Genomic DNA, 13,982 nt, shown 5'->3' with positions numbered 1-13,982 from the left:
TTTCAATTCAAATTTGTAACGGTTTAAATCAATCATACAAGATAATTTTCTGTTTGTTCAAACTCTCTTTTCAGGCAGGATCAGCTTTCTTTCTTTTTTTAAATCAAATTAAGCCTTAAAGGTCCAACATCAAACAATTCAACTGACAGGGTCTTAACTACAACAACAAATATTAGCCTGTCATTTCAGCCGTACTTATCTCTAGAGATTTTGTATCTGTCACTTTCTGTGGAATAAAGTACTGATTCCCACCTTAAATGAACATCTGCACCAGACAAAAATAGCACTTTAGAAATATGAACTAAACGTCATTGAAAGCATTAAATGTACGTTTTTCATACACGCCAGAAAATGTTAAGACAAAATGTTGACTAGTTAAAGAAGCGAGTAAGAAAACCAAGAGATCGTCGTTTGCCCTGCCACGAGAGTTTATAACCGTTGCAGAGATAAGATTTTCATCAGACAGGCTGATTTTCAAAAAAACTAGATCCTCTCTTATATGATAAGACAATTTTAACTATTTAAATTAAAACTGTGTGTTGTATACATAATCTACAACGTAGTACTCCTGATTGAAAACTAATACATTGGAGTTTGAATAAGACTAAAAGAAAACACTTCCACAAACGTATTTAACAAGCTTGTATTACTGTATACCAAATTCATTTATTTACACATGACATTATGAATGTTCATTAGATTCCTTTATCAAAATATCGTTCGTAGTATATAAAACAAATATCCAGATCTGACAATCATGGCATTTTTCTGAGCTGTAGAGGTCAGAGTTCAGAATCTTCCAGAATGTCCCCTGACTTTTGATCTGTCACCTGAGCATCCATAGACACTCCCACCCCTCCATGTTGTCCGTCCCCTGCATCGCTCTGCTCATTCAGTGTATCCTCGAGTCTGTCCTGGTCCAAGCTCATTTCCTGTGACTCATCAGCACGTTCTTCCTCTTCTTCTTCCTCCTCTGCATCCATCTCAAACACACGCACATGCCTCAGATTGGCACTCAGCTGATAAGAAAGTGGACAGACGATAATTTTAATGTTATATGGCAGCATTATTGAATTCCTTATTTTGATAAGACGCTACAAAGTAGTTCCAGGTTTGATGATTTGATTTCATTACAGTTCCATTTAATTTGTAAACATTTCTTTCCTAATGAGTAAAGGTGGCTTGAGCTGTTTTTAAGACCCTGTAAACTGGAAATTGCAATCGTTTTTACTTCCGTATTGTGACGCATTTCCGAGTGCAATGGAATATGGAATGAGAAGAATTGTGGGTGTAGCTTGTGTTTTCCATTGCGTTTGATTGGATGTAAAAAACTGAAGTTGCATTATGTTACAAAACTATTAGTAGACTGACAGTTGAAGGGGAGGAGTTAACGTCTAGGCCCTGCCCAAGCCGTCTAGCTGATGTCAGCTGAGACGGATTGCCACTAGAGGGCGGAAGAGCATTTTCAGATGTTGATAAAAGACTATGAGAATACAACGCTTTGAGAAAGAAACTTGACGAAACTTGAGAAAGAAACTCGATTGTTTTTTATCCTTTTAGTAATTTTCCAAACATATCAATACAAATATTTGCTACTAATAATGTAACATATTAATTGGTTCTTACAACATAAACATGAGTTTTGTGTCTTTAACGCTTAAGAAAAAAGTAAAGGATTAGCAAAGTGCACCACATTTGAGAAAAAGCTTTTTTGCTAATATTGAATATCATTTTTTTAAAATATGAACAATAAAGATATGGATCCAAAATAAAATAAAACGTTATCAAATTATTTGAAAAAACAACAATGCATTTGCAAATATTAAAAGTTTTGGAGATTACCACACAGGCCACTTTCCGAATCCCATTAACAGCCACATACTGAGCCTTAATGTTCTCAAGCTCTCTGCTTTGGTTACCCCATGCCAAAGCCTGGACAGGGATCCCTTCAATCTGCTGCTCCAGTCTGAAACAAGGGACATCAAACATTACATGTCAAGTTCTATTTAGGACTTGCACATGATGCAGCGAGTGCCAATAACCTGCTGTAAAACACAGCTAATCATACTGTCATTTATAACAAATAATAAAAAAATTGTTGTACCTGAGTGTGAGGTCCCATATAAACTCCTCCTCCCATTTCAAAGCAGAATGTAAAGGAAGCTGAGCGAGGACACGCATTTTATTCTCATCATCTTCCAGACTTCGCAATACAACCGTCAATGTCTCATCGTCATAGAAACGGGCATCAAGACAACTGTACAAGGAGTCACTTAAATACACAATTTTAGTCACACACACACACTGACACATTTACATTTTAAATAATGGAGATAAATATACTACAAAGCTTAACTTACGCAGGGGCTGCTGTTTCATCATCTATACTGGAATTTAGAGGAGTGTTAAGGTTAACAGCCACTAGACCATTAGGAATAGACCTGAAACATACATACACAGCTCATTACATAGCTTAATCATCTTCTAATAAAAAAGGAGGATATAACAACAACCATAAAAATAAACGGCATTTATACCTGCTGAGGTCTGTTGCTCTCCTCATAATATAGATTTTAAAGGGAGAGACTTCTGGCATGCAGAAAACTACATAATGCATACTGGCTTTTTTATCGTTCCACCTGCATTTAAACAGAGAAGTCATCATTAAAACTTTCATTACAAACTTTCATTATTAAGATTATTTTCATTAGTTGTAAATGGTAATTCAAACATTTAGTAGCCAAAACCCTGTTTGTATTATAGAGATACAGCTGGTCACTTACAGTGAAGGAAGTTCAAACAGCCGAGGTGTATTTTCTGAGCTAGTAAAGCAAATATGGTAGTTTTAGTTGTTTTATTATAATAAACATGAAGGTTCTGCCAATAAACAATATAGCATTTATTTAATTTAAACCATTAACACTACAAAATGGCAACAGTTAAACATGCTTTGAGATGGTTCAGTTTCATGATTTACAGGTTCATATCTTTGATTTATCATACTGCATGTATTTGAAACCTGCTTTACCCCTCAGGAACAGTGTACAATCTTAAACACACAGCTTGTTTTATTGAACGTCCAATGACCTCCTGAAAAACAAACACACACACACACAAAGACAGGCAGATGATTAGGAGATGCATTAGTGCTAAAGGAAAAAGTGGCCAGCAAACAGGATGAAACACTGCACTTCATATAGTTAATTCTTCTGTTATATATGACTGATGTAAAACGAGACCATTAATAGACAGGGTATGTATGCGAGGGAGAGAACAGAAAAATGCCTATTTGTTGTGAACAAGGAAATATTTGATATATTTGGGAAATGTAGCATTTGTGTACACTAACTGATGCCACACCAAATTATAAGGCTTTAAAACAGAACAGGAGTAAAACTGTTCTGATGTTTATGCGTCCAACCCCATCTGATATTAGCCGTGTCAACACGTGTTATGCCGATGTGTTTTTATCATCATTGTTTAGGATTGTGCACGTTAAAAACTTACAGCTGGTTTCTGTAAGCACAGATCAATAGTGGCCTCCATCATTTTCTTGACAAAGTGGAGTGACTTCTGCGGGTAGGTTGGGAAGAGCAGTGTACTGTCTGCGACAAACCAACACATAGATAAACACACGTCACTGCATTTCTTATCTTCAAAATGTCTTCCCCAGATTCAAAGATTAAATCGGAAAAAGTTTTTGGTGTAATAACCTTTTAGGTGAGTGCTGTGCTTAACAAACGTCACCCATTGGTTGCCCTCCAAGTTAGGTGGAGACACCAAATCTTCATCTTCATCCTTTAAGTACTGCGAGACACAGACCAAACATATTACACATACTGTACAGAAAAGTACACACATTCACATTTCTGAAGGTCCTCACCTGTCCCACTCGCTCAACGTTGAAATACTTCCCTTTCCGATCAAACAGCTCTTTATTCTGCAAAAAGCAAAGAACATGAGGAGAGCTTTATATGTCAAGATATTTCCTAAACATTAAATGAGGAATTTCGTATGTACTTACAGCACTAAAATGCTCTGAAAGGAAGTCAGCCACAAAAGCCAGATCTTTCTGGGTCATCTGTATCCAACAAGACAAAAGCACACTAATATTACCCAAATCTCATTGGTTGTCTACTATCACAGATCTCCCAATCTTCCCACCTGACCATTTTCTGCATCCACAGCCTCTCACTCTTTTAGTCTCATGTATGATTTATGATTTTCTTACCTTGTTAAGTTCAGGAGGAACATGATCTTCTGACATTCGAAGCATTGCTGCAAAATATAAAAACAGTTACAATACGACAGACTGCCTCAACTTGAATGCTAATGCTCATAAAGACACAAAAATCAGATCTTACCAACATACAGCCATCGGAAAAAGGCTTTGAAATTCTTCATACTTTTATCAATAACTCTATAATCGAGACAAAAAATTGTTTGTGAATAACTGTACAGAATACACACTCAAACCCGCAAAGAGATCAAAATTAAACTCACTGTAAGAGTTCACTGGCCTTCAGGGTAAAAGAACCCACTGCTACAATGGCATCTGCAGCAGATACATAGAGAGTGTTTACCCTTTTATTCTAGCTACCAAAACAGGCATACAGTAGTTATAAACATATTTTAATTAACGCTAAAATCTCATCTGTTTCACTATCAAAGATAAATGAATTACAAACATAATGACCCTCAATGGCGGCAGGATCCAGACCGAGAGGTTGAAATTTCTGTTTCCAGAGGGCCATTCCTTTAACCTCGCTCAGATGATACAGCAAAGCCTCAGAGCCACTGCAAGAACAGCAAAACACGCAATGAGTGAAAAGTAAAGATACCTTAAATAAGCTCCATGTATCTGCTTAAACGTTTTGTGAATTATACGCACCTCTGCAGGTGACTAATAACAAGTTTCTGAATGCTGGAGTAGGAGGAATCAATAGACTGACCCAGCATCTTCAAGCCCTGGGTGTTAAAAAATACTATAAGAACAAATGAAGCAAGTAGCTGCTGTATATATAATTCAGTGAACCTGTCCAGATAGATTTACCTTGACTGTGAGTTGATTCATGAGAAGAGCCTGAAGTTCAGGGCTAAAATACAAACAGACCAGAAATAAACATTCAAACTTTAAGTCGAATGATGCCCCCTGTTGGGAATTTAGAGTAAACACAAGCAGATTTCATTAATACCAATTAGGAAATAAACTTTGTGATTTCACAAGAATTTAAGAAAGACTTTTAGCAACGCGAGTCATTTATGATCTATAAAGTTTGTGATGTGTGTCCGTGTATAGGGTTTTAAGTAGATTTATGTCTACCTTGCATGGCCCCAAAGCAGCAGCTCTAGAAACTCATCCTGTACCTGAGTGCTTGTATTTTTTTCCTGTGAAACAAGATCGATCTATTCAGCCAGAAAGAAACCACACACTGCCTGCCACTAAAGACTGTAAAAATGGCCAATTACAATAATTTACATTCATAACAAAGCATAATTGTTTTTATATTAGGGTTGCCAATATAAAAATAAATCTTCACAGGTGCTACAGCCACTCCATGCATATCATGTACTTGTTTGTGATTGGCTAGAATGTGATGACCTCTAACCTGGACAAATTTAGTGAGACGGAGGTCCATCTGCATAAGGATTTCCTCCCACGCTTCACACATACAAGTGAGGGAGAGACGAAGATACTACAAAACAGACAACGAAACGAACAGAACAAATGTTTTGTGCACCATAAGGCAAGACTTCTTCAAATATACAGCATACAGACACTCACCCGTAGCAGTGTGGCAATGTGTGTGAACTTGCGGGCCATTTTGGTCAACTCGGGCAGACATGAAGAAAGCAGCCCGGTGTCCAACTGCAACACAGACAATTCAATATATCCACACATTCCAAACAATGCAGAGATGCCACCAGTGACCTTACAGTCCCAGCTGTGAATGAACCTGTTTGGACTTTGTTTACCTCTACCACATGCGACTGAAACAACAATAACATTCACATAATAGCATAATATCATACAGTATACAATGGAACCTAATGTGTGTATGAAGAGTTGTTCCTGTAACTCAACTGGTGTGTATGGTGGTCAAAAATCTGTTTGATTTACAGTAAACACACAAACTGATTCAAATGTATAACCTTTGGCTAAAAGCATCTGATAAATGTCATGTAAATGTGATAAAGAGGGTTTCTGGGATTCAGTAGTGCTGTTTTAGCATGTATGGGACAAACTTTTGCATAGATCCAGGGCTCTAGATTCATTTTTCCCACTGGCCGCACTGGTGTGACCCACTTTCTCAGTTGGTCGCACCAACTTACAATTTGGTCGCACCATTTTTTAAAGAAATCATAATGATCTTGCATGATGATCTCAGTTGATGAATCATCTTTTAAAATAGTCAGCTACTGCTTCATACTTGTGCTTTAACACTTGCGAGCCAAAAAATGTATTTGTTATATTTCAATATTTGTTATTTTATACAGGTGTTATTATTTAGTTTTATATTCAAGTTATATATTGGCTATGAAATGATCTGACACAAATTAAACCAGTCACTCTTTTCAATCTTTCTTTATTGCCCTCTTTGCAAAAAGCTGGAATTTTGCCACCGGCCTTCTTTATTTTTCCAACATAACATTTTATCAAATAAGCTAGCTCAAAAGTAACTCCGAACTAAATTGTAACATATGTACTTTACTACACATTGTCATAAATAAACTTTAAATGCTTAATCTTACTAACCACTCTTGTTAAATGGTCTAAGCACGCTTGTGTTCTGATGGGTTTTGTGGTTTGATGGGTTCAGACAGTGAGTCTCGTGAGTTCAGTGTTTGACAGGAGAGTTGTTTCAACAAAATGATTCGATTCAAATTAGTCTTTACGTAGCGAATCGGACATTAGCAGACATTGACGTGCTGTTTGTTTTTCACAGCTGTAAGATAGGGGAAGGAAAACACTTCACTGGATAGGATTTTTCCTTTATGTGATCTGCATGTGCGGAACACTTGTCAGGGAAGAAAATGTTTTTGAGCACATTCCCACCCAGCTGTAATTTAGGTACAAATATTCACCGAATGGGGCACGTGAAACATGGAAAACATGAATGGGAGAGAGACAGTTCAGAAACCGACGTGTTTAAATCACATTAAGTGTTAAAATAAATCTTTGGTGGGGCAATAATGTGTTTGACGCACTCACACCAATGCGACCCTGTGAAATTTTACCTCGCACATTATAATATTGCATTTGCAAGCATTTTGGTCGCAGTCTAGAGCCCTGAGATCGGAGAAAATATAGGAAAGCACCAGAAGATGCACAATGCTGACAATGACAATTGTGGGATGACAATGGTAACTTGTGAATTTCTGGTTTTACCTGTATGTAATGGATTTCAGGCTTGCTTTCTGTGGATCTCATCTCTGTAATAACAGAAAGGGACTTGAGATCACTAGAAAGTCCAAGACTACGACAAGTCCCTGAAATCTGAAAGATAAATGAAAAATAAAGAATGAAAAAAAATGCATCTAGACACAAAGAAACACAAAGCAGTAAGAGGTTGTAAATGTCAACCGTATTCAAAAAACTGTTTTTATATCTTACCCCATTCAGCGTTGCAATCTTATACAGCCCATACGCATACAGTTCTACAAATCCAGAGGAACCACCCACCACCAGAATGTTGAGTCTGCAATGCACGTGTCACACATCAATCAAAATGGAAATGTTTCAAGGGACAGTTAACCCAAAAATGAAAATTGTTTCATCAGTTACTCTCTTGTCATTTCAAACCTGTATGACTTTCTACTGCAGAACAAAACAGAAGATATTTTGAAGAAAGTTGGTAAGCGAATAGCGCCAGCACCCATTCACTTCTATTGTATAGATACAAGACCAATGCAAGTTTGCAACGTTCTTCAAAATATCTTCTTCCATACAGGTTTGAAATGACAAGAGGCTGAGGAAATGATGACAGATTTTTCATTTTAACTATCACTTTAAGCCTGACCGATCAGGACAAAGACAACACTGACCTCACGTCCCCCAAAAGGTTTGTGACTTCATCTGATTTCTCTTCACTGCAAAATGAAAAATAACACATAAGAAGAAAACAGAGCAAAGACGCAATCCAATGGAAACGCCCCACAAGCAAATTAACCAATCAAAATGTGAGAAGCATGACAAAAGAAAAGACAAATAATCAGCATAACAAACAAATAAAATCTGCATTCTTACCTAAATATCTTTGATGTTGTGCTGTAGCTGAACACATACGAGGCAAAATGGAAAGGCCATAAAAATAATTGCAAAAATGTATAGTTTGTCAACAAAACAACATGCACTGAAATAAAGTGGCTCAAGCGACGATCATTAAGTCCCGTGTAGGATAAATCATTTCGTAATGTATGACGGAGAAGTGTCACCTTTTCGGAAGGGTTGGTAACTTTGGAAGGAAACGGCTGGACTCATCCTCTGACTCGCTAAATGAAGACAACGTGCTGAATAAAAAAATAAAACAGATCAAACGGATTCACAAGACAATAAAGAAGAAAGAACGCATCTTTCCCTATGTAAAATTCAGACCCACCTGCTATCATCCTGCCCCTCCATCCAGTGCATGCAGGACACGGGGTATTCCACAGAGAACAGGTGGAGGATCTCTGCCTTCTCTGCGTCACACAGCACCACCTGCTTTGTGTCTCCCACACTGAATGCCAGGACTGCAAACAACAATTCGGTGTTAATACTCACATTGCGCTGACGTTATGTCATACAGCTGGATTGTTTTGATCTACAGCTAATACGATTGTAAAAATATGCTCATCATTTCTAACTTCGCTTTATATGCGCATAATGTCATATGAATGTACTTTTCCCATCAGGTCTCCAAGCCAGCGCTGTAATCTCTTTTCCCGTGTTTTCATTAGGTTGTAAGCTCCACACACGCTGGAAGTTTGCAAGGCGATGCAGGAGAAGCTGTAACGACAGATCAGTCTAATGAAGCCCCGCTATATCTATCGTTACCTGGCTGATCATAAGGAACATTACACACGTGGACCCCTAACGTCTATAATCCTCTATTGACAATTAAAGCCCCAACCTCTCCTGAAGTGTTAGCTAGGGCTATCAGGTCTCTTTTGGGAGACCAGGCCATGAACAGAATGGGGTTTGGGAGCTGTTTCTCCCCGACCTGGCGAAAAGATGGCATTGCTGAAACTCTGCGGAAGGAACGAGAAACAAGCGATGACCATTTCTGTGTCACACTGTCTTCTGATGCTTAACACACGTTGAAACACAAGATCGCTGAAAAACGAGCGTTTAAGACGTCATATACTTACTGGGTAGATGACAACTAACGGTAAACTTTACAATGCGTATCTTCTTGTTACTGCCTTTCAGATGTGTTATTGACTTATTACATTATTCGATGATTATTTGTATCGTGGTACAGTAAACTGACCAATGAACAGAAGACTCTGACGCGCCAGTGACATGCGGCCTACGGAACCACCAATGTGCCAAAACACATTTTAAAAAGGCGGAAATATAGTTTAGGAGCCTCTTCATCAGGAATCAGTTGTGAACATTAAAGAGAGAAGGAATGTTATAAGCAGAATGAAAATAAAACATTTGAATGGTATATTAAGATTTAAATGCGAATACTTTATAAAAGGGCTTTTATTATTGTTTATTTGTGAAATTATTATTTTATACTTTTAAAAAAAATATATATATTTTGTAAATGCTTTATTGAACATTTTGCTATAACGAAACAATGTTACAACAGAAACTTAACAAAGAAACACTTAGATTAATGAAAAGAGAGGAAAAAAAACATTTCCATAGCTCGAAACAGACAAGACAAAAAAAAGAATAATAATAAAACAGATCAAGAAGAAATACAGGAGAGGGAGTTGCACAAATAATACAAATAAAAAAATGACACATTAAATAGGTTGAAAAGCTTATAAGCAGTGCAAATTTTACAAGTCCTTTGTGCTTTCATATTGGAAGAAAACATAATTGTTTTTATTTGTGAAATTAATCTCTTGAAAACGTGGGCAATGCGTGACGTAAAGGTGCAGTTACCTTCCTAGTGTCCAAAATCGTTTTCTCACGTTGGTTTATCCTAGTGTGATGGTTTGCTGCTTCACCGGCGGGCATACCAGCCATGCTATCAAACAAACAAAACTTCAACATTTGTGGTTATTTTTGGTAGGTTTGGACGTCTTGCTGGTGAATCTAAGAGGACACTTGCATACCAGCATCACATGTTTGAGACCAGTATGCAAACTACAGAATGCAGGTTATTCGGAGGCGGGTGTTCAATATAATGCTTCCTACATTCATTCATGCGTGTTTGTGAGAGGAGAGTAATGCTTTGAATCAGTCAGTGCTTTGCATGTTTGAGCTGCTGTCATTGAGGCTTAACTATAATCAGTGGATTGATTGTTGAGCAGCAGAAATAGCTGTGTGTCAGTGTTTATGAAGTGAATGCGATAAGGGTCCTGAAATAGACTCAGCCCGCCACTTATAGACAGACACAACTGCCCTATGTCTCACTCACCTCTCTTAAACCACCAAACTGCCTATCGTTTCTTTTCCCCGGTAAACATGAACTTAGTTTCAAGTTGGTTTTCTTCAAAGCGAGAGATGCGTTTGTTCATAATCAGAGGAGCTGGTAAACTGAAGTGTCATGAAGCTAAAGAGCATGAAGCAGCTAAACTTGGTAGATCATAGTAAGCAGTGAGCTAACTGTCTGCCAATGGGACTCCTGAGCCTGTAAACTCTGTGATAGGAGATTACAGTAGTAGGACATTCATCTGTTGGGTTATCATTCCTATATAAAGTATGTGTTAATGGCAGGCTGTCTTAATGGGATATTTAAGGATTCATATGAGGTTAAATTAAGAATCTTTGCGCACACACTGGATCTGAAACAGCCATGTCTTCATCTGTAACATTATTTCATGTGTCATAGTACTGTAGATATAAATTTGCATGAAAGAATTTGCTATGTAGCCTTATGTGAATCTACAGTCTTTGGGGATGCCATCAGAAAAATCAACTATTAAAGGTGAGGCTAAGCCGCAGTACACTTATACTTTAAAATGTAACATGTTTTATTTGCTAAATGTATTGAATATGCGGAATAACATAACAAAAATGAATTTAACACAAGTAAGTGATGAGAATCACTTATATTCTTCTTAAAATGATTAAACAGTGCTTTGGTTCACGTGGAAGAGTTCAAAAAGTCAGGTTTGGGGATGTCTGCAAAATGCATTTACTTGTCTTTGGACGTATGTGTGTTTGTTTGATGTGGCGTGGGCACATGGATGCAACACGTTCCTGCCTCTCTCTCTCTCTCTCTCTCTCTCTCTCTCTCTCTCTCCCTCCCTCTCTCTCTCTCTCTGTGTGTCTTTTTTGCTGTGAAACCTGATCTAGGGGACAAATTTAGCGATGCTCAGTAAGCGGTCAGGGCCCGAGACAGATGGGACAGCAGGCCACTTTGCAGCCAAAGTGTAGCACTCAAACCGGCTCACCTTAGAGCGCTCCGACAAAGAAAACAAGAAAGCGAAACGAGAAATAGAAAAGAAAAAGACTCTAAGTAAAAGAGGCACATATTTTTTCCATTATCTGGCATATAGATCAGAAAAACTGGAACCTTCAGACGAAGAACCATCAAACTGATTTAAGGTAAAATAAGGCCTTTATATGTGTTTGTCGTTGCTTGTCTGTAATATCTTGTGTGAAAATCTTATGCGTGTTATTTGCATTTTGGTCATACATTAGTAAAAACAACTAAATTGTATAATTACAATATTTAAGAAACTTGTGAAATTTGTTAAATTGTCAAATGAATGGTGTACTGCGCTCTTTAGCATCAGTGTATATTTCAGTATATCCTGTTTTTTGTACAGCACACGTAAAATATATCAATGTTTTCTGCTGATTCTAAATAAGTGAATTCAACTGTACTTACCTACAATAGAGATGGAATATCAAGCACATTAATCTGTCAGTCCTGGCTGTCACAATTGTTTGGCCTGTCAGTTATCTTAACATTCCATTATCTATAATTCATCAATATAGAATAGCGCTGCCATAATTTCCACATACATAATGTAGTAAGAGAGAGTGCGTGTGTTAAAAAGGACTGTTGGTTAGGAGGTGGTTGCTGCTGTGAAACGCAGCCCTTGAGGATTAAAAATAACAACAGCTGGCCTGCAGGGCGCCATGACGGAGAGAAAGTCATACTGTCACGTCCCTTCATAAACACACACGCTCGCACACCTTTACATACAGCACCTGGTCAATTTATACAAACATTGTGTAAACAAGGTCGACACTAACAATAATTGATACAGCAACAGTGTATGACTTTCAATGGATAGACTATAAATAATAAATCTATATGTACAAAAAAACGTTTTACAGTGGAAATGTTCTGCACTCATGAAGTAGTCATAAAGTTTACAGGAACACATAAATATGTCTCATACATGCATTTTCCGCATATAACCGAGTTGAGGGTTGTTTTCTCAGAGACCTGATCTGTTGGTCGATGGGCTTTGCTGTGTTTTAGAAACAGTCCGGTATTAATGTTACACTAGTGTGCGGTATGTCAGACCAAACACTTTCCCTGAATTATGGCGACGGATCCTTTCCACAGGTTATTGAGAACACAATCACTCACTGTCAAGTTCTTCATTTTTGTTTCTGCTAGTTAAAGTGAAATCCCTGAACGGGGTCATAAAATCATGAAGTAGCCTTTTATAAATGAACAATTCTGTGTCTACAAGTACTAAAACAAACAGTCCAGTAGCCAATGACCCAGAAGACCCTGGAAGATCATTACCAAATGGTTCCATTTGCTGTGTAATTAAAAAATTTATGTTAACATTTAGACATAACACAAAATTACACAGAACAACATTACATTAATATAGTGTAAAATATCTAACATTTCTGTCACAAAACGTTTCCTTTCTTGTGTAAATATAAGTTTAGAAACGGTTCAAGTGTAACTTACCTCAGAATTACTGTCACCAGCGGGAAGTGACCGTCTTCTCCCAGGCAAAAGGCGTTTTTTGACGAGCAGAGCACCAGCGATTTAAAGGGGAAGCACAATTTTAATTAATATTGACACAAAAGTAGTAAAGGGGAGTGCTACACATAATTTGTGTAATTTTTCTACACATTCGTATTAAGAGTGTTTGTCAATGCTGGACAGCTGTGTCCAAAGTTATGTTACCCTGAGTCATCGTACGACAACTGCCCACTAGCTGTTTCTATTGTGTGTTTACACTAGTTTGTTGTGTACTATGTTTTTTTTTAAATGAGATGTATTTATGAAATAAATTCATGAAGGTGTCAGCCCTTGCCTGTGTCAGTTTTGGGGCCGCTGTCTTAGCACAATATGAACTTGTGTACGATACATTTTCTCACCTTTGTGCATTTTGGTTGTATATTGGTGCAGGATGCAGGACGGAGGCTGGAATGACACACTCCCCCTCTCTCTGCTAATGAAAGAGGCGTGTCCTCCAGTCGGAGGGTCCCTGGAGGGAGCTGGGAGCGTGGCTTCTGGGACACCTTTTGACTGTCAGGCTTACTTTGACTCTATAGCCGAGCTGGAGAGCGGGGACGGGGACTTTCCAGAACTTTCTGCTTTCCTCAGCCAAGACGAGATGAACCTCAGTTTGGACTTGGCCCAAAAGGCCATGAGTGACGCAGGAGACCCAAATGACCTGGATGAACCCCCAGTTCCCACAGAACACCTTCCCCTGTACTCGGAAACCAAAGACCACACCCAATCAACATTAACCCAAACGCCACAGTCAGCCGATGCACCATCGTGTAAAGTCAGGCCTAATCAAGCAAGCGCTGCACCTGAATCACCCGAGAAGTTTGTCTGCCAAAAATCTATCAAACCAGTATACAAGCAAGACCGTCCCCGACTAGTCCA

General features: G+C 38.1%; 1 protein-coding gene across 3 annotated transcripts; it reads right to left on the bottom strand.

The window, feature by feature from the left end:
- Window positions 1-270: 270 nt before the first annotated feature.
- anapc4 (anaphase promoting complex subunit 4) lies at window positions 271-9,533 on the bottom strand. Of its 3 annotated transcripts, none has more exons than XM_079474041.1 (29): window positions 9,352-9,533; window positions 9,114-9,231; window positions 8,884-8,989; window positions 8,601-8,733; window positions 8,437-8,511; window positions 8,249-8,275; window positions 8,047-8,091; window positions 7,616-7,700; window positions 7,391-7,498; window positions 5,786-5,869; window positions 5,610-5,696; window positions 5,324-5,388; window positions 5,054-5,096; window positions 4,892-4,968; window positions 4,697-4,797; window positions 4,504-4,555; window positions 4,365-4,420; window positions 4,232-4,278; window positions 4,025-4,081; window positions 3,884-3,940; window positions 3,714-3,807; window positions 3,508-3,605; window positions 3,029-3,090; window positions 2,784-2,822; window positions 2,538-2,639; window positions 2,361-2,441; window positions 2,105-2,272; window positions 1,843-1,966; window positions 271-1,019 (listed from the first exon to the last, which is right to left on the bottom strand). In XM_079474041.1, exons 2-29 carry the CDS (start codon window positions 9,219-9,221, stop codon window positions 783-785), a joined length of 2,418 nt encoding a protein of 805 aa, XP_079330167.1. In that variant the 5' UTR covers window positions 9,222-9,231; window positions 9,352-9,533; the 3' UTR covers window positions 271-782. The 3 variants fall into 3 exon arrangements, with proteins under 3 accessions (XP_079330167.1, XP_079330169.1, XP_079330168.1); XM_079474043.1 differs by having other exon boundaries at window positions 625-1,019; window positions 2,361-2,387; XM_079474042.1 differs by having other exon boundaries at window positions 625-1,019; window positions 8,249-8,269; window positions 9,352-9,530.
- Window positions 9,534-13,982: the final 4,449 nt, after the last annotated feature.

This window comes from Barbatula barbatula (assembly GCF_947034865.1).
Source record: "Barbatula barbatula genome assembly, chromosome: 15".
In the NCBI taxonomy this organism is placed as follows: Eukaryota; Metazoa; Chordata; class Actinopteri; order Cypriniformes; family Nemacheilidae; genus Barbatula; species Barbatula barbatula.
This window is presented reverse-complemented; position numbering and strand designations above follow the sequence as displayed.

Bases quoted from the DNA above. Each gene is read 5' to 3' on its own strand.
- anapc4 (XM_079474041.1), bottom strand. From the start codon at position 9,221: ATGCCATCTTTTCGCCAGGTCGGGGAGAAACAGCTCCCAAACCCCATT. The intron at 4,969-5,053 runs GTAAATCTATCT...TTTAACACCCAG, and splicing joins TGAATCAACTCACAGTCAAG to GGCTTGAAGATGCTGGGTCA. The intron at 3,091-3,507 runs GTAAGTTTTTAA...TTTGTTTTTCAG, and splicing joins TGTGCTTACAGAAACCAGCT to GAGGTCATTGGACGTTCAAT.